This window comes from Vigna unguiculata, chromosome 3 (assembly GCF_004118075.2).
Source record: "Vigna unguiculata cultivar IT97K-499-35 chromosome 3, ASM411807v1, whole genome shotgun sequence".
Taxonomy (NCBI): domain Eukaryota; kingdom Viridiplantae; phylum Streptophyta; class Magnoliopsida; order Fabales; family Fabaceae; genus Vigna; species Vigna unguiculata.
Genome location: NC_040281.1, coordinates 3,775,742 through 3,795,623, shown reverse-complemented (window position 1 = coordinate 3,795,623; position 19,882 = coordinate 3,775,742). Strand labels below are relative to the sequence as shown.

The 19,882-nt window shown below is 31.8% G+C and overlaps 2 protein-coding genes across 4 annotated transcripts; one reads left to right on the top strand and one right to left on the bottom strand.

Moving 5' to 3' along the window:
* The first annotated feature begins 8,699 nt into the window (after positions 1-8,699).
* LOC114175105 (elicitor-responsive protein 3-like) lies at positions 8,700-10,080 on the top strand. Its single transcript, XM_028059864.1, has 5 exons — positions 8,700-8,804; positions 8,925-8,990; positions 9,169-9,295; positions 9,454-9,568; positions 9,819-10,080. The coding sequence occupies exons 1-5, from the start codon at positions 8,738-8,740 to the stop codon at positions 9,882-9,884; spliced, it is 441 nt and encodes a 146-aa protein (XP_027915665.1). The 5' UTR covers positions 8,700-8,737; the 3' UTR covers positions 9,885-10,080.
* Positions 10,081-10,753: 673 nt separating this feature from the next.
* LOC114179489 (methyl-CpG-binding domain-containing protein 13-like) lies at positions 10,754-18,014 on the bottom strand. Of its 3 annotated transcripts, XM_028065844.1 has the most exons (9): positions 17,801-17,967; positions 17,627-17,678; positions 16,877-17,182; positions 16,672-16,773; positions 15,566-16,039; positions 14,816-14,911; positions 14,455-14,589; positions 14,056-14,119; positions 10,754-13,932 (listed from the first exon to the last, which is right to left on the bottom strand). In XM_028065844.1, the coding sequence occupies exons 3-9, from the start codon at positions 16,955-16,957 to the stop codon at positions 11,099-11,101; spliced, it is 3,786 nt and encodes a 1,261-aa protein (XP_027921645.1). In that variant the 5' UTR covers positions 16,958-17,182; positions 17,627-17,678; positions 17,801-17,967; the 3' UTR covers positions 10,754-11,098. The 3 variants fall into 3 exon arrangements, with proteins under 3 accessions (XP_027921645.1, XP_027921644.1, XP_027921646.1); XM_028065843.1 differs by lacking the exon at positions 17,627-17,678 and having other exon boundaries at positions 17,801-18,014; XM_028065845.1 differs by lacking the exon at positions 17,627-17,678 and having other exon boundaries at positions 10,754-13,821; positions 17,801-18,014.
* Positions 18,015-19,882: the final 1,868 nt, after the last annotated feature.

The window sequence follows — 19,882 nt, the reverse complement described above, 5'->3', positions numbered from 1 at the left end:
TCTCTCACTCTTCTATTCTGGTAAGATCAGGGTCGTTGTTGTGTTTACTGTGTATCCCATACTTTATTACTCAATAATTTATTTGTAAGATTAGTGATTAGTATTGTCTTATAAATGTGTTTATTACTTAACAAATAAAATCTTAATATGTATTTTTTCAAAATTCATTATTAATTTTAGTCAGAAATATATATTGGTTTTTGATTAGTCTACATTAAAATAGCCATTATTATTTTTATAGTAAAAATTTAAATCACTTCTTAAATTTCATTATTAATTTGGTCAAGATAATTGATAACTAGTTCTACTAAAAAATAATTGGTTATTAATTTTGGTATAATATAATTAATGACACTGTTATACATTTCTTTTATCTAACAAACATTATAATAAAAATGCAATATATGAAAATATGATATGCATTATGATTGATAGTGTGAGTTGGTAATCAATTTGACTGTCATTGATATTCAGTTATTTCAGTACTACATGTGGTTATGTTCTCTGTACGTAAGTATGGGTTCTACGTGCCGACGGTTCCGTATTTCAGGTTTTTTTATTAAAAAATCCATTAATATAAAAATTAAATTTACATTTGTTTTCTTTCACTAATTAATTTAGATCAGTTTTTACTGTATTCATTTCTATAAAAATATAAAACATTTTTAAGTAAAAATTGGTTGGAAACAAAGATTTATTGATATTTGATGTTTCACGTTAAAAATGACATTTTGAAAAAATTTAGAAAATAAATTAGTTCGAATTTGTACATCGAAATATGGTCTTATGGTCTTATAATTACTGTAATATTTAGAATTATATTGATGTCATGTTGTGTAAATATAATATTTAAGATCGGATGTCCAAAATATTTTTTTTCAATTTTCTTTAAGGGTGACATGATGAGTAACTTTTATTATAAATTTATTAATGTTTTTCTCGGTTGATCATTTATTAATGAGTTCAAGAAAAGTCTTGATCAAAGTGCGCACATGATAGCGTGCATAATGATCAGGAACATCATTGGTTGTCATCGTAGATTGGTCTATAAACTATCATATACTTCTGATTCTTTCAAATGACCTGTTTAAGATATATCGACGAGACTATCACTAGCTTACGATCGACAAACCGTGTCGCAAACATGGTGCAATAGTATCATTCCAAGACTTATCTTTTGGGTGTGGTGGAAAAAATCCAACAATCTATTCTTGTGTCTCTAGAGATGATAATGACTTGTGTACATAGGACTTGACATGTGTTTTTGGGTCTGAGTCCATCGTAGTTGTCAATATTGATGATAACTCGCTTTGGGATTCGTGCTCTTTCTATATCCAAGTGAAGGGACGAAGACCTTTGATCGGACCATGCATATTGCATTCAACTCAGCTCGTTGGACAACACAAAAGGAGATATGATAATCACATACCTTAGACTCACCCTCGTGAGTTAGTGACGTCTTCTTATTAAAGTCGTACTAAATACCTCTGTTCTCGGTTCTAGGTTGTACTCGGTACTCACATTCAATCTTTGTGCATGAGTCACACCGCTTACAATTGATCTCTCTTTATTCACAGGTTGTATGGCGACTTTCATAAATTCGCTCCCATTATTTGGGTGAGGGAGACCTCCTATGTGAATGAGCAGTTTTAGATTTTGTCCTTTCACTTGTGGGGAGAAGTTTGTTTGCTATGATTTGTATTATCCTCTTTTCATGATTACAAGGTACAAGTTATTCTAGATTCAACCACTCGCACCAAATGTGGGGATCGACCTTTGATCTTAGATTGCGGAACAAAATGGTCTCTATCCAAGTTGTCCAACTTTGAATTCAAAGTCTGCAATTCATGTTGATGGGTGCACAGTGTTCCAAGTGGCTTTAAGATCTTGATCGAACTTTTGGTGCATCTCCTATTGGCAATTTTCCTCACTTTTGCTAAGGCTTGTTTCCATTTGGGTCTTGATTATGTTGATGGCTTGGGGATCCATGTTAGGTATTGAAGAGGTTGATAGTTGGGTTTGACTATGTGTAACACCATATAATTGTGGATATGGGGAAGTTTTTCCACCGGGTCCCATGGTGGACACTAAATATTCTTACCGAGTTTGGTTGAGCAGACTTCAAGGTAGACTGACCAGATTGTTGATGTGTGAATGTACTTCAAATCCCAAAAAGGGGAAGTTCACCTGTAAAGACTCTACTCGCTTAAGTTAATAAAAGTTATATGAATAATGATTTTTAATAAAAGTTATAACAAGTTAGGTTATACTCATGTTATGTAGATACGTATTTATAGCTCTTTTAAGTCCATGGATATTAAGTGTATATCAATGTATGTATATTAATAAATTATGTTTTTATTTGTAAATTATATATTACTTCAAATCTTATATTTATCTTATTTTAAGGTGGTTAAATATATATTTGAATATCTAAATCCTTGGTTATTAGCTCTATTATGGCCCGGTAAACATACATAATCATAATAACAATGAACCAAATAGGTACATGTATGGTTAAAATATAAAGAATTAAATATTTGTTTTATGTCCCTTAAATTTTACAAAAAAAAAAAAAAAGAATTAGTTTATCTTCTAAATTTTGAGTCAATTCAATATCATAACTTCATAAATAAGTGGATTTAATCCTCAAAATAAACATCGTTAAATTGTGTTTAGTTGTGTAATGGCATTCCACAATAAATTATGATATTTGGAGACATCATTATATATGTGTCACTTTTTTTTAATGAATTAAATGAAAAAAAAATTGAAAACGTGAACCATCATAATTTCTTATATTCAATTAAAGACACCCTCAACGAATTCAAAATACTCCATCTTTAATCACAATGACAGTCCATTTTCAATCAATCACAATTTTAACCATCACTTCTTCCTCTTATATGGGGACACCATCACCCATCCTCCATCTCATTATAATTGATCCCTTCACCATCAACCAGGACTAGGGATGGCAATTAAGACCTGGTCCGTAGGCCCACACCAAATACGCGGGGCGAACCAAGAAGTTGAACCTGTAAGTCCGTTACAATCCGGCCCGCAAGTCTGCATAAAAAAATTTACATTTGTGTATATTAGTTACTTTTTTATGGACTCTTGCATTAATGTTCCAAATTCTTGTATAACTGGAAAAAACAAGTATTATGTATTATGTATTTTTTAATGTATTAAAATTTAAAGAACACATTGTGTATGTCATAGTATGAATATGAATATGATGAAAATATTGAATTATCAATTTATCACCCAACTCCACAAAGTCTTTACTTAATTTTGTGAACTTCTTAAAATTTTTCAATTTTTAAATATTGAAAGTTTTATCATAAAAATTAAAAAAATAGCAAACCAACCCACAGGTCAGACCTAAATGGGCCGAGCAGACCCGCATTGCCAGCCCTAACTAGAACCATATTCGTTCACAAACATCAACCATCTTCCACGCACAACAAAACTTCCATCTTTATTTCCAAAAATGATAATAGAACAAAAATAACACCACCAAGTCCACATTAATTTACAATTATTTGAGCATTCGATGCTTCTAACATTTGTTTATCATTTTCCCCTTCCCTTTCGAGCTCTCGATTTAAATTAACAATCAATCAAATAATTATAAAACTAAAACTGATTAAAAAGAGGAAAAGAGACGGGGTTGAATGACAGTGGGGAAAGAGAGTAGTCATATATGATTTGTTGATAAATATTATGATAAGAAATGCAATTTAAACTTAATTCTATTATACGTAAAACCATTTATTCATATTATGACGAGTATGGTATGATACCTTATCATTGAAAGTTCTGTATTAGATAAGCAACCATAATCATAAATTGGTTGCGATATCGAAGACATTCATTTATGAAGTGCATCACTCTGGCTATCTTCCATAGTGGTTGTGCCGTGAACGCAAGCCTCTCTCACCGGAGAAAAACAAGTTAGATAAGATAAGCAACTATGTTTGTCTTCATGCTCAATGCTTCAAAATTCAGAATGGAATAATAATAATAATAATAATAATAATAATAATAATAATAATAATAATAATAATAGTTCCAATAGTTGATTGTGATAATGATTAGTGAAATGAGAATAGCGATGGTAAGAAACTCCAAATTCTTCATTTCCAAGAATCGAGTAAAAACATTCCAAATTTATAGAAAATTTATTCCCTTAACTGTTTAATATCTAATATGTATTTTAATTCTTTGATCGTGATTTAAAATTCATATTATATCATGTAAAAAAATTATTGTGTAAAAGCTTTTATCAATTTTCTTATTATCAATTTATATCATTTATCATTTACATAATCAATGAAGTTAAAATATTTTGTTTTATAGTAATGAGTTTTAATATTCAATACTACATAGCTATGCCTCTTGATCATCTCAGCAGAATATCTCTTTTCAAGACATTGAACAAATTTTACTATATCTCACAATGAACACCAAGATGTATTAACCAAAATTTATAAATAACTTTGACTATTCAAGCTAAAATATTCACTATTTCTTGTCCTTTTCTGTGGTTGGGGTCCTATTTATAAATAACGTACCTTCTTAATCATGACTTAAAAAATATACTACCCATCTTGTTCTAGCAAAGGTTTAAAGTATTTCTATTTTAAAGTTACCATTTAAACTCAATCTAAATATGAATCTATGTCTTGTGTACAATGATCAAGTATTTTCAATAAAATACACTAATTAAGTTTAATTATGTTCCTCAATATGGGTTGGAAGATTCTTAAAGATATACCATTCTTCAACCTAAAACATGATGCATAATAAAGAGAAGTTAAAGTAATCAATTTTTAATACCTTTAGTATGGATAACCACATCATGTGAAAATGAGAGTACAAATTAATTCTTTAAGAAATAACAGGTGATTACATTAATACTATTTTATGATTTTTTTTTAATTTATGGTACAATAAAATAAGAATATTTAAATTTATTGTCCATTATCTCCATATTAGGATTAGCTATTCAAAAGGTTTTTAGGTCAAACTTTTTTATTTAGTGTAGTGATTTATCCTACTAAAGAGTAGAATAATTTATATGCATATAGGCTTTTTAGAAAGAAAAAAACTTTATTATATGAGAAATGAGATCCATCCCTCGATATCAATAATAATATAATCCTCTAATCTTAGAGTTTGGAGAAAAAATAGTCATTATAATCAATCAAACGACAACTCAAATGTACAATTCTTATTTTTATTTAGAGTAAATTGGATTATTAAAAAAATGTTACGAAAATAAATCAAAGAATACTAATATATTTTACCAATTAAACACCTTTAAGAGAAGTGTTATAGTAGTATTACTTGTTGACCCATGCTTCAAAATAACCAAAATATAAATTTAACATGTTCAGAAAAAGAAATACTTAGTTAATATTTTTTTATTTGTTAAAAATATTAAAGATCACAATAAAACTCTAGTCACCTTTGGTGTAATTCAATGCCAAAAGACAAGTTCATTAAAACTTAAGAAAATAAGAAAGGTTTTTAAGGCCCAATTTGGTGTATCGTCTCTTGTGAGTGAACTTGTCTTTCGGCACACGTTGGATTGAGATGTTGAGAGTGAAAGATGATGAGAAAATTAGTGATCATGAGATTGTGTGAATGAGAGAGAAGCGATTAGATTCGAGAGACAAAGCGCAATTTTACCATCTTCATACTCGTCGAGCTCCACTTTGACGGCGAGGAGTGGTTGCCGCTGCTACTCCGGGTAACCGCGACGCAAAGAAAGGAGGGGGAGGCGAGCAGCGTTGCCGCGACGTGAAGAAAGGAGGGGCACAGAAGCTAACACCACTAAGAGTGATAAGTGGCGGTGAAGGGATTGCACCTAAACAAGGGTTGAACCTCAAAGCCTCGATCAAATCCGTTTCACAAAATTGAGAAACGGATCTCAAGATTTGTTTTAGCTTTTTTTTTTTTCATTTTTTCTTGAAACGGATGTCGCAAATCCGTTTCACAAAAATCAGAAATGGATTTCAACTTCCATTTCGTTGTTTTTTTTAATGAGTGTGTTTTCTTCTGAAACGGATGTTGCAATTCGTTTAAGAGAAGTGTAAAACGGATCTCGAGATTTGTTTCATCAAATTTTTTTGAAAAATTTAATGAAACGAATTTCGAAATTCGTTTCACACTTCTCTGAAACGGATTGCAACATCCGTTTGGTAAAAAAAAACCATATAAAATAGAAACAGATGTTGAAATCCGTTTCAGAGAAGTGTGAAACGGATTTCGAAATCCGTTTCATTAAATTTTTCAAAAAAATTTGATGAAACAGACACTTCTCTGAAATGAATTGCAACATCCGTTTCAGTGAAAAACCCAGAAAATGACCACATCCATTTCGCAATTTATTGAACATCAGTAATCATAACCTAGAACGTGCAAAGAACGAGGAAATCTTTAAGAAATTTGAACCACATGTGGATGACCTGCAGAGTTTGGAGCACCTGAAGCAGGACCCAGTTCACACAGAACGAAACTAGGGACCACTACCACTGCAAAAACACTTTCAAATGAAAATGAAAGAGAGAAAGCTGGGATCACTGCTCTGAGAATAATAATGAGAACAGAGGAAGGAGAAGAAAGAAAACGGAGGAAGAAGAATGAGAACGGAGGAAGGAGAAATACATGAATTGGGGGTGCAGCACCGTAAATACCAGTCAGCCGCAGTAAATTTAGTTTAATTATCTCAACCACCGAAACAGGTGAAAAATTAATTAGGGTCAATTATATCATTTTTGAAGATACTGAAGAATCTTTGGGGGTGCAGGGAGAAGTCCCCTTTTTCTCATTAACACATTTTAATTATAGGATCGGGCCTAATTTGACCTATCATGCTTATAGCTATCCCAAAGATGATGCAAGCAGCACCTTCACTTGCAACGGTGGCACCAACTATAGGCTTCTCTTTTGCCCTTCATTTAACCTAACCCTCTTTTACCCACTCAATAACTTCAATGATCATTAATCATGCTGTGTCTTTTCTAAATTAAGCTTAACTCACTGTAATTATAGCGTAAATTACTTTTGAGTTGAGTTGTGAAATAATCACTGTAAAACAACAACCTCTTATTATGAGTTAATAAGTTTGTCTTGGAAACGTAAAATTATATGATATGCAACGTGAAATATTTTATCTTATTAATTTTCTCTTTGATTTAATTACTTATTTAGTTTATAGGTTTCTAGGTTTATTTAGTTAATATTTTAGTCTAAAAATATTAAGTTGATCTTCTAATTTTCTAAAGTCTCAAATTTGATTTCAATTTATAAAAATAGATGTAATTTGATTATGATTTTTAAAAAATTGATTTAATTTGATAAATTTCATTAAATTTTTTATATGAATAATGAATTTTTTGTAATTAAACCGACAAAACAAATAATTTTTATTAATAATTCCAATCTTGATGAAAAATTATTGATTAATTTTAAAAAATTTAACAAAAATGATTAAATTATATATATTTTTTACAAATAAGAATAAAATTATATCAATTTACACAAATTCAGACTAATTTGAGATTAAAATAAATTTAGAGATCAACTTAACGTCTTTTAATGAAAAAGGAAACACATGAACAATAAAACCATCATTTTGTCATGTAGTTATTAATTTATGTTATATATGTGCGGTCTAAATAATTACACTTGGAAATTATTTGACGTGACTTTAAAATAAGTATTATTATAAAATTCAACAAACATATTAAATACGAGTACTTGCATGCTATCTAAATTTATTTTAGAAAATTAAATAATTCCTCTTCTTATTATTATTTTAATTTAAGATATTATTTTATTCATTCAAAAAATGTTTTTGAAATAAATAAACTTTATTCTCTCCATTGTCTCTCCCTTTCCCATCTACTTCTCTCGTCATATCATAACCTTGTCGCTCAACATATTTCATTTTCTATATTCATTAAATACTAGATATAAAGATAAAATGTGAGTTTGTTTTACAAAGTAAATAGTTTATAAAATAAAGATACTTTAGTTTTAATTCTTAAATTTAAGAGCTGTTATACCATATCAAAGTGTTTCAATATATTTCAAATGAGAAATTTTCTTATAAGATCTTAGTCTTAAGTCGAGAATCTTAACCATGACTTATATATTGAAAATAAACAATATGAAGATTTTTATTGATAAAAAAAAAATAAAGAGTATGTATTCATGAAAAGTATTTATTGAACACTAGTAAATTGGTTTTGAATTTGAAACTATGGTAATGTATTAAATGGTATACTTTTGTTTCCTAAATTTTGTAAAACCGTACTTAATACTCATGGTTTTTTGAGAAAAAACAAATTTTATTAAAAAAATATAATTTAAAGTATAATTGTATCTTTTATTAGATTGACCAGATATTACCTTGTTTCTTAGGTTGCATTCTATTTATTTTCAATTCTTTAATTAATGCACTATGGTGTGGAATCTTGGCATCAATGATTTAATCATTTAAAAATATAAAAAAAGGTAAATGTTAGATATTGGAAACAAAATATTAGAAAAAAAGAAGAGTAAAAATAGTTATGGCTTAGATTTACCTTCAAACCGGTGATTGTGTTGTTTCACTCCTCTGAAACTACCATGAAATATAAAAACCAATTGTGCCTCTCTTTAACAGCTTTCTCTCAAAGCTCTTTCAGATTCTCCAATTTCCCATTATCCTTCATTCAAGATGCCTCAGGGAACCCTTGAAGTTTTTCTTGAATATGCCAAAGGCCTTGAAAACACAGATTTTCTCTGTAAGTTGTTATTTACACACACAAAGTTCAACATTCATAATCTGTCATTGATCTGATCTGAAATAAATTTGTAATTTGTTTTCTTTGATATTTTCAATCATGAACGATCTGATGGAGCAGCTGACATGGACCCTTATGTGATCCTCACATGTCGCACTCAAGAACAAAAAAGCAGTGTTCAATCAGGTACATATTAGTTATTTATAGTAAATAAGATACACTCAATATATCTTCATTTCTTTCTTGGAGATTCAACTTAAAAATTATTTATGCAGTTAGAAAAAGTTTACGAATTTACCTGTAATCAACTCATTTTTTAGATGTTTATTGTTTTGTATTATATATAATCAACTTGTGAATGCAGGTAAAGGAAGTAATCCAAAGTGGAATGAAAATTTCGTATTCAACGTTTCCGAAGGCGTTAACGAACTCAGGTTAAAGATCATGGACAGTGATGCCATGTCTGCAGATGATCTCGTGGGAGAAGTTACGTGAGTCTTTTCTCCCTGATTTTTGACTCAGCATAAAAAATTAAATCATGCAAAAAAAATAAAATAAAAACTTTATTATTGTTTTAATTTAAGTTTTTTAGAGATAAGTATTTCTAAATAGACTTATTTGAATTGAATTATATGTGTATGTATTATAGCATTACGTTGGATGCATTGTTCAACGAAGGGAGTATTCCACCAACTTCATACAATGTTGTGAAGAATGACAGTTTTTGTGGGGAGATTAGAGTTGGCCTCACTTTTAAGCGTCAGGTATTAATTTTTCATTAAAATATTTATAATTGAAAGTTATATACTAGAAACAATGAAATTATAGTAGTTTATATTACCTGATAATTGTTACATCATTTAATTATATTTTTATCATATAGACCATGTTCAAAATGTATATTGATTTTAAAATTCTTTAATGTCATTGAGATGGGTGCATAAGATTGATGTTAAGTAGACTCTTGAAATATATGAAATTCACTACGTTTCATCCTTGGGTTTGTTAATGAAGGAACGAAGGGAACGCAGCATAGAGGAAGATTTTGGGGGATGGAAGGAGTCTAGTTGCACATACTAAATGTATTTATTGAACTTCTGATTCTTTGAGTACTATTTATTATGTGAGGAGACATTAGCATTAAGAAGAGATAAAGTCATGTCAAAGATATACTGTAAGAAAAAAGTAGAAGCTCATGTTAAACATTGAATAATAAGTTTTGCTTAGTATCATGAATCATATACATGACAAGAATCATTATCTGACCAATTGTATGATGATCAATGTAGTTGGAATTTTGAGGAAGAAAGCTTAAATTTTGGTTCCATCAGGGTATACTCATCATTGTTGTTGTTGTGTTACATTTAAATCTCATGGAAAGGGGAAAGATAACTCCTACTAAAGAAATTGAAGTAAGAGGATATAAGAGTAATTTGCTAATTAGGATGAGTGAAAAAAAATATATATTGTGCAAAATCCTTAAGTTAACTTATCATAATCGTAGCAGCACAGATTTAAACAATACAAACCCGATTTCGAGTTTACTACGACTACTAAAAGAACTTAGCCAAAAAGAATTAACACGTAAAATTCTCTTTTCTACAAATTATTTTGTAAAACATGAAGAACAAATTAGGTATAAAAATGGGGGCATTTATTTAATCACTGCTTTGTATCAAACGCCCACATTTTGTTGTTGATGATAACACTGAATCAATTGGAAAAAAGCAGACAATAGTTCCAAATCCCACTTCCTAAAAAATATTTGAAAGAGGGTACAATCGTTTCTTTATAATTCGAACCAGAGTCACTTCAATAAGAGACCACAAGTCGCTTCCACAAGTTGTGTTACCCAATATTGGTGTTTCCATGGCAGTTTGGTTATGAGCTCGTATAATATTTTCTTCAAAATCAAGAAACTAAACAAAAAGAATCTCAAAAACACCAACTTAAACACGAAATTGTTAGCATATGCCTTTTATAGCATTTTCTGATGGCGAAAGAAAATAAGAAATACTACTAATTAAACCAATTAATAACTTCACATACAGAGTACAGCAATTAGATAGTGAGACAGCAACAGTTGGACTTGTGTACCTCCTTACTTTGCTCACCCAGATCTTCTCAACAACCAAGGCAAAAAACACTAACCGAGACCTTATGTTCACAATGTATTTACAAATGTGACGGGGAAAATAAAAGGATACTTAATGTCGAACATTTTGCAGTCTACAAAAGTATAACTAAATACCAACAGTAGTTATCCTGGAGGTAGCAACAAACATCTAACTAGCTTACCTTCTTTGAAAATTATTGTTGCACTGAGAAAAGTGTGTTTGAGGATCAACTCCCGCGAAACCTTGAAGACTTGTTTTCTCCAAGGGTAGGAATGAAGAGCTTACTGATGACTGCTGCCCTGGCATGGACTTAACCCCTGTATCATGGAAAAACGAGAAATCGCTTTGTGAAAAGCTAGATGATCTGAAATCTGGCAACAATGAGACACCATCCCTCCGTTCATGATAGTTAGCAGGTTCCGGGAAACATCCTTGGAGTGTTAAATTTTCCTCTACTGGTAGCACGCCTGTAAGAGTCTTAAATGCAAATTCTAAGCATGGGTCTGACCAAGAATTCATAAACGGAGCACAATACTGTAACTCGGAATTGTCATGGTTTACAGCTCCAGTTTCAATTAATTGTTGCTCCGTTGTAACAATTCCACCTTCGACAGGCTGTCCATTTTGCTTTAATGGCTCTTCATGTGCTAGTGTGTTTATATTCCAAGAATGATGCAAAGGTTGTGTTATGTTTCCAGTGAGACTGGGTTCCCCATCCAAATTCTTAAGTATGTTGTCTTGATCAAGATAAGATTCCCTAGTTGTTAAGTTAGGAGCATTTTCATAAGAGATGGAGCCGGTCCTCAACTCAGGTTGAATAACCATATTAAGCTCCTTATTGTGCGAGGGTTGGTTCGAGTTATCATGAGCTTCTTGATTAATGTCTGTCACCACACTTCGATGCACTTGCTTATATGGCGGATTATCAAAGCCAGGAGGCAAAGCAGGCATTATGTCTCCACCAGCATCAAGTGGAAAAGCACCGGTGAGTGTCTTGATGGCAAATTCTAGGCATGGATCTGACCAAGAGTCCTCAAACGGTAAGGGGAGCTTTGGCTCTGATCTGACATCACCAACATTTTCAGCTTCAACTTTCTTCAATTGTTCCTTGTGATCGGTTTGGGCATCATATGAGTTCTCACTCCGTTTTAATGATTCTCCAAGTACTTCTGTTTTCAAACTGTCAGAAGCTTGAAGAAGAGTAGGCTTGGTTTCTTCCCCAGCGTTGTGATGATCAGACACTCCATTAGTTAGAGTATCAGTGGCAGTTGGTTCTTCTCTGCATGATTTTCTAGTGGAATATTCAAGAGCTCTTTCAGCAGGCGGTAACTCGGGTTCCATGCCAGCAAGTCGCTTTGATAATCGCACAGGTATTTTGAGCTCTTTCGTTCTCTTGGGTTTATTAGAACGTACCTGGGATTTTCTATACCTGCTTCCTGTAACACTGTCAATCAAAGACTTTTGAATATCAGTTTCAGGTCCTGTAGAGGTGCTTCTTGCCGATTCCATTTCAATCACCGTCTTTTGATCATTTTCAGGGATTGTAGTGGAGCTACTTCCCTTAACACTGTCAATCAAAGTTTTTTGAAGATGAGAGTCAGGAATTGTAGTGGCACTTCTGGCCATAGTGCTTTGAATATCAGGTTCAGGAACTGCAGTGGGGCTCCTTCCCGTACCATTGTCAACTGAAGCTTTTTGAATATCAGTATCAGGGACTGCAGTGGTGCTAATTGCCGTACCATTGTCAACTGAGGCTTTTTGAATATCAGTATCAGGGACTGCAGTGGTGCCACTTCCCGTACCATTGTCAATTGAAGCTTTTTGAATATCAGTATCAGGAACTGCAGTGGTGCTCCTTTCCGTACCATTGTCAACTGAAGCTTTTCGAATATCAGTTTCAGGGACTTCAGTGGTGCTCCTTCCCATACCATTGTCAACTGAAGCTTTTTGAATATCAGTTTCAGGGGCTGCAGTGGTGTCCCTTAAAACATTACCAACTGAAGTGTTTTGAACATCAGTTCCAGGGATTGCAGTGGCACTTCTTCCAGTAACATTGTCAAACAAAGGTTTTTGAATATCAGTTTCGGCAACAGTACTGGGTATATTATCAGCTGGTGGTAACACACCAGTGAGGGCATTGATTGCATATTCCAAGCTTGGGTCGGACCATGAATAGTGATATGCAAAGGACAGCTGAGGTTCTGTTTTCTCATCATTCATCTCTTCTTTTCCACTTTTCTTCAGACGAGGTGCTGACTTTTTCCTTTTATTTGCTGACTTGCCATTTATTGGGGCTTGATCAGCAACCATTGTCACTGGCCCACACTCACTTTGCTGCAATTCCACTTTGGAGTTCATTGACTCATGCTCAATAGCAGCTAATCGTTTTGAAGCCCGACGAGGAAGGTGGTGCTCTTTCTTTTTACCTGATTTGTTTGAGCTGATTTGAATTTCTGGCTTATTGTCTTCTATTTTATCTGTTTCTTGCTCATGTGGTTGTTCTTTAGGAGCTGATTGGTCCACAGAAATATCAACATCTAGAGTGTTTCTACTTTTCCTCAAGTTTCTTTTTGGAACCTGAAGAGTCTGTTCATTGATCACATTGTTTACCAACTGTACAGATTTACTTCCAGCAAGTCTCGGTGATGACCGCTGACTTACATTGAACTCCTTCCTGATTTTGGATATGCTTTGTTTACCGTGATTTTTCTCGTTACCATTCTCCGTTGCATTCACAGCACGCTCCTCCTCTTGCAAATCATCTCCAAAAAGTGCTTTTGCTGATTCCTTCAAGGATTCATTTTTCAAAAGTGCTGACCTACCTGGGTCAGATGATTTCTTCACTTCAGATGAGTTTGCAGCTCCATCTTCTGGTGAATGCATCTTTGCAATAGAATCACCTATGGGAACAGAAGCAACCTTCGTTTTAGTCGAAACATTTGCATTTTGCTTTTTCCTTGGGCTATTAGCACTAGGCCATTCTAAGCTGTTTTTATCAAGTATTTCTGTGGCTGCAGTAAAAAGTTAAAAATAGGCAGGAATGGGCATCGGGTGTGAATGGTATATTCTTCATCTCAAAGTTGATTGAACTTGCAGCAAAATTGAATATACTTTAGTCATACATAGTTTCTTACCTGCGGAAAGCTGTTGCGTGGGTGCAGACTGCTTCAGTTTCTGACGCTTGGCAGCAGGTGGTGACTAGATTGAAAAAAAAAAGTATATAAAATATTCTGTTAGAATTCTTAGATGCATACATAAAAAAAATAATGATTTTGACGCTATAAGATCGTTCTTTGTTAATCATTCAGAGTTTGGACTACTCATCATAAAGCATTCTACAATGCTATGCAAATCTTAATATATGGAAAATTCTTAACATGTTTGAATTTTCAGTGAGTCTCAAATCTGATGTGATTAAAAAATCCCCCAGATTTCAATCACTTACTAATAGCTTGGAGTAAGAACTAATGAATAATAAGAATACTCCGTAAAAGCAGCAATGATAAGATGGTAGTCATGCAAAAATATCTTACAGTTATGTTGTCTTCATCTTGGATTTGTCTTCTACTTGGCTTAAAGGCACATGACCGTATATCACCAGATTTAAGATACCTCTGTACATCCTTCTTAGAGCGGAATACATATCCACTCACTGGATCAATATAAAACTGTTGGAAGTGTAACCCAATTATAATTTATATAAGCATCAATTTTTGAAAAACTGTAAATGTAGCATGTTACTCAATAAACCAAACAACAGGTTTATTTGCAGCCCACTTCTCCAAATAGGAGTAGACAACAATCACTTGATTTGAAGGGAAAAAACGTAATACTACACAAAAATATATCTTATAATACGTAAAAAGAGATCCTTTTGGCTATTATTTTTCATACCGGATCTTTCCGAATGCCCTTGCCATTCTTCGTAGTCTTCAATTCTTTTACCCACCCAGGCGGTAAATCCTCCGGAATAGACTTCTCAATCATAACCTAAAATACCGAAATACATTGAAAATTAAACATTTACAATGTTACAAATATAAGTTATAGTTCATAAAAATATTCGATGGACTAATTAAAGGTCCCACCAAATAATCAATTGTATAAAAGCCAGACTATAACATTTTATTTGTAAACTTTCTATGCCTTTTGTTTGTAAAAGTGTAAATGTGTTAGCAGCAAACAACCCAATTAGACAAAAGTCGCAAAACATGAAATAATTTATTCAACCTGAAAGACAGAGACAAACTATGGTTCAACATTCTTGCTTTCCACAGTGTTCAACAAAAGAAACACAAAGCCAAATTGTTGAAGTAGAAGTGCAAATAAACAAATACATAAACATCAGGCAATAAGATGAGGCAGCCACTGAAGTTTCATGAATGGGTCCCTTTTCTTATGTGGGCAACATTATTTCATGGTTTAATCTTTGCGGTTGTATTTTCAAGTTAACTTTCATACCATGGTCCTTTTTACACAATAAATAATCAATAGTCCTGCCTTAGTGTGATTTTGGGTTCGTATGCCATAAATAATTCTAAATCATCAATCATATACGTATGATAATAAGAATCAATCTTCAATATAGCATTCATAATTCATTAATAACAAACAGAAAGGATTCAAGTAAAAAGTGATACAAACATCAATTGGAGAATTCATGTTATTGTAATTCTTCTCCTTCTTCGGAGTGCAACTGCTGTCCTTTGGAGAATCCATGTTAGTGCCTATCTTCTCCTTCTTGGACGTGCAACTGTTACCGTTGGGAGAATCCAAGTTACTCCCATTCTTCTCCTTCTTGGGAGCACAACTGTTGTTGTTTGGGAAATCCATATTATTGCCCTTCTCCTCCTCCTTGGGAGTACAACTGTTGTCATTTGGAAACTCCACGCTAGCACATTTTTTCTCCTTCTTGGAACTGCAGCTCTTGTTGTTTGGAGTCTGCATTTTACTGGATTTCTTCTCCTTGGAAGTGCAACTCTTGTCATTTGGAGTGTTTATCTTACTACATTTCTTCCCCTTCTTGGAAGTGCCACTGCTATCCTCTACAGTTTCGAGATATCGTAATACCTCTGGTTTGGAGAAGAATTTGTATCCTTTTGACGGTTCGATGTAACACTGAAACAAGAAAACATGTTTATAATGAGAGATAAGCAGCTTTAATAATGTAACACTATTGATGTTAATATGCCTGAAAGAAAATACCAGAGACAAAGCAAAAAAAAAACAAACATAAAATACCGCCAAAGAATACAGAATCACATGAACACATCAATTAAAGAGTATAGAATTTAGTCTTTAAGAATTATTATAATTATCATTGTAAAATTAATTTAGTGTGATCTTAAAAGAAGTTCCATAAAGTCCAGCTCATCAAATTTAGGACAACTGTCACAAGCCAGACAAATGGGGGAAAACAATAGTAATGTTGTAACCACCATACATTTAAGTCATGAGTGTTATTAAGAACAGAGTTTAACGATTTTCAAGTAAACTTCTGGTACACAAATCTCCAAAAAAATATTCATGATTCAAGGCCAGAAACTTAAGAACAGCTCAAGTTATGTACTAATAATGTCTACCATACATTAGTGGCAGCAGTAACTACATGACTAACATCAAGCCGACGTTTAAGGAACAACATTAAGTTGCTACATGAATAACGTAGAGTAAAGGAAACATAACAATCTAAATGAGGTCACTGACAATCTAAAACAGTAACATCCAAATTAAGAGAATCTATCTCCCACCTTGTATCCAGATCCCATGTGTACACCACTTTTACGGATTCTGACTTCCATGTTCCAGCCATCAGGTAACCATTCAGGATGTTCGTTAGCATTTTCTACACTCTGAAATTATCACAAATGAACTAAGTGAAAAGTGCTAAAGTTTGTTCACAATGTTGCGAAAGGAAAACTCCCAACATAAAAAATCTTAAAAGTTCATACCCACCTGCTGTTTAGAATTACAATTTGTGTTACTGTTAATCTGTGTTTTGGTTTCTTCAGACTTTTCAATATCAGGGCTTTCCATTTTCAGAACGTGAGTTATGTTACTAAAGATAAAACAAATCCACAGAAGCCCTCAAAGTTCTGTACATCTCCCTTATTCCGATAATCTGTTTCCACTGCCAAAAAACTTGCAGTCTGACTCATCTAACTTAGTCAAGTGGGAGAAGTAACATGCAACGCATATTAGGAATCACAACTTGCCCTCCAATGTAAACTAAGCTGTATTTTTTCCATCACCGCTGAACCCCTGAAACACAAAACAACTCTAATCATCATAAAGATACAACTTCAATAGACATGCATATGCTAAAATCAAGAATAACATCTGAACACTAAACTTCAATGGACATGCATATGTTAAAATCAAGAATAACATCTGAACACTAAACTTCAATGGACATGCATATGCTAAAATCAAGAATAACATCTGAACACTACACGATTCAACACTTCAACAACCCAGACAAAGAACAATGAGGGGTCAGAAGGAATTGCACTATCTCCATCCCCACAGAACTGAAGATCAAATTTCTCATACGAAGAGAAAAAAGGAAGCAAGAACATACTTTAACCAACCATAATCTTTGGTCCCTGGTTGGAAAACACAAAGGGGAAGTACAAAAAATATAATATAAATGAATCTAGACACAACAGATGCATTGATTTTAACTAAAACATCATCCAACCCCACCTCCTCGCCTCCGCGCCTCTTCCCCAACAAATCATTAACATACACCAGCAAACTAACAACAGAAATTAAAAGCATCAATTACTTGCACACAGCTGAAGCAAAAATTATGACAGTACATAAAGTAAAAATTAAGCTAAAAAAACAAAATTAGTTGTTGGATTAGGTAGTAATTACACTAAGAGAAAGAGGAATTGGTGGATCCGGCGATTTTTGCAAAGAGGGGATGTGAAATTTTGGGTTGTCCTAAGAGAGGCGAGGGTATGATATGAGAGGGTCTTCAGAGTTTTGAGGATTGCTTTTGATGCTTTTATTTGAGTCTGAGAATATTTAATCTGAGTCCACGAATCCGCCTCCCAACCCACGTGTTCTATTGAATGAAAGATTGAAATGCAACACACTTTTTGTTTCTCCCAAAAAATATTTTTATTTTACTTATATCAAATAAAGTTGGCTACCATAACACAGTGTGGGTTAGGTCAGTTACTCGTTCACTCACTCACGACATCATCGTTTTACTTGCACCTTGTCGTCGTTCTACTCTCATTTTTATTTTTCTTCTTCCTTTTAATCTCTTCTTCGAACATAAATAAATGATACTGTGTTTCTAGAAATACTTTAAAATCATAACAAAAGAATAAATTATTAGTTTATTGATCGAGTGATAAAAGGTAAGTAAAAAAAATATTTACATTAAATAAAAATAAATAAACCATACTGTATGTTTGTTTATTAATTTTTATAATAGTACATGAAATATAATTAATTCAACAATATAAAATATTCATGGCTTAATTTATATGAAATGAAATGGTGTAAATAATATAAAAGATTGAGGTAATAAGAGATCCATGTGGTTTGTAATAAATAAAACTTGTTGCATTTCTGTTAATTTGGAATAATACACAACCATTTTTTTCTTCTTTCACCTAAGGTAACTTTTTCAGTAATATTTACTCTCTTATACATCTTCTAGATATAAATAAATAAATATATTTACACTTTTTTTTCTTCTTATTATCAGTATTGTAGAAATGTTCAAATTCGATCATATATTTTAAAATTTGTGTTTTTTTCATACAAACAACGACAAAGCTAGTATTTTGTTAATCTTTGTAGTAAAATAATACTAGTACTTGATAAATTAAGCGAAAGAGAAAAAAAAATATTTATCTGATAAAAAGATTTATGAAACTATAGAAGATTAAAATTATCATTATTTAATTAAAGAGTATGGAAATCTAAACTGAATGTGTTTGTATCCTTTGTCTTTTATTCTTAGATAAAAACTTAACCTTATGGAGTCCAATTAATATTTTTGTCGTTAAATATTTTTGAAATAGTATATTGATTTTATATTATGATTTTTCACACAAAATAGCGTGAAGTTTTTATCTGATCGGATATCAATAATAGTACTTATTTCAAAACTTTGGATTAAATTATATAGTACTAAGTAAGTCCGTATAAAGAAAATAATGTAAATATCATCTCAATACAAGATTATTAAAAAAATACAGTGTATGCTGCATGCATACACGGCAAAATATTCATAACTGAATACAAAACATATTCCATTCAATAACTACGTCATAAAATGAATTTGTCTTATTATTTTTCATATTCATACATGTTCCGATTGGATAAAGTAGTTATTGATGAATTCTTTTTGAAAATTTTTTTTAATCAGGGTTTAGCCGAATTACTGTACGGTGGTGACAGACTCCATATCTGATATATTTTTAAAATTAATTAATTTAAACATAGTATATAAAGTATAAAAATACGTCTAATTATAAATTATTATATAAAGTATAATTTTTAGAAAAATATTAAATTAGAAATCACTGAACACCTAATCTCGTTAAATTAGTTAAATAAAAAAATGTTAAATAATTTAAAAAATGACTTAGTATGAATATTTAAGGACAAAATTGAAAATATAATGTGTATACCAAAATATTTTTTTATATAAATTTATATAATAATACAGAAGTATAAATAGTATTATACTATTGATACTATTAATATTAATATAAATAGTTATTATACTAAGTATACTATTAATATAGATAATATAGATAGTGTATGGAATTTAAATCTTCACTCATTGATATGTAGGTTAAATTATGTGTTTGTTTTCTGTTTTTGTTGAAAAATAATAATTTGTTTTTTATTTGTATCAACTTTGTTTCTATTTTAAGAAATTCAATATAATTAAAATATTTTAGATATTACTAACAAGTTTAAATTGATATC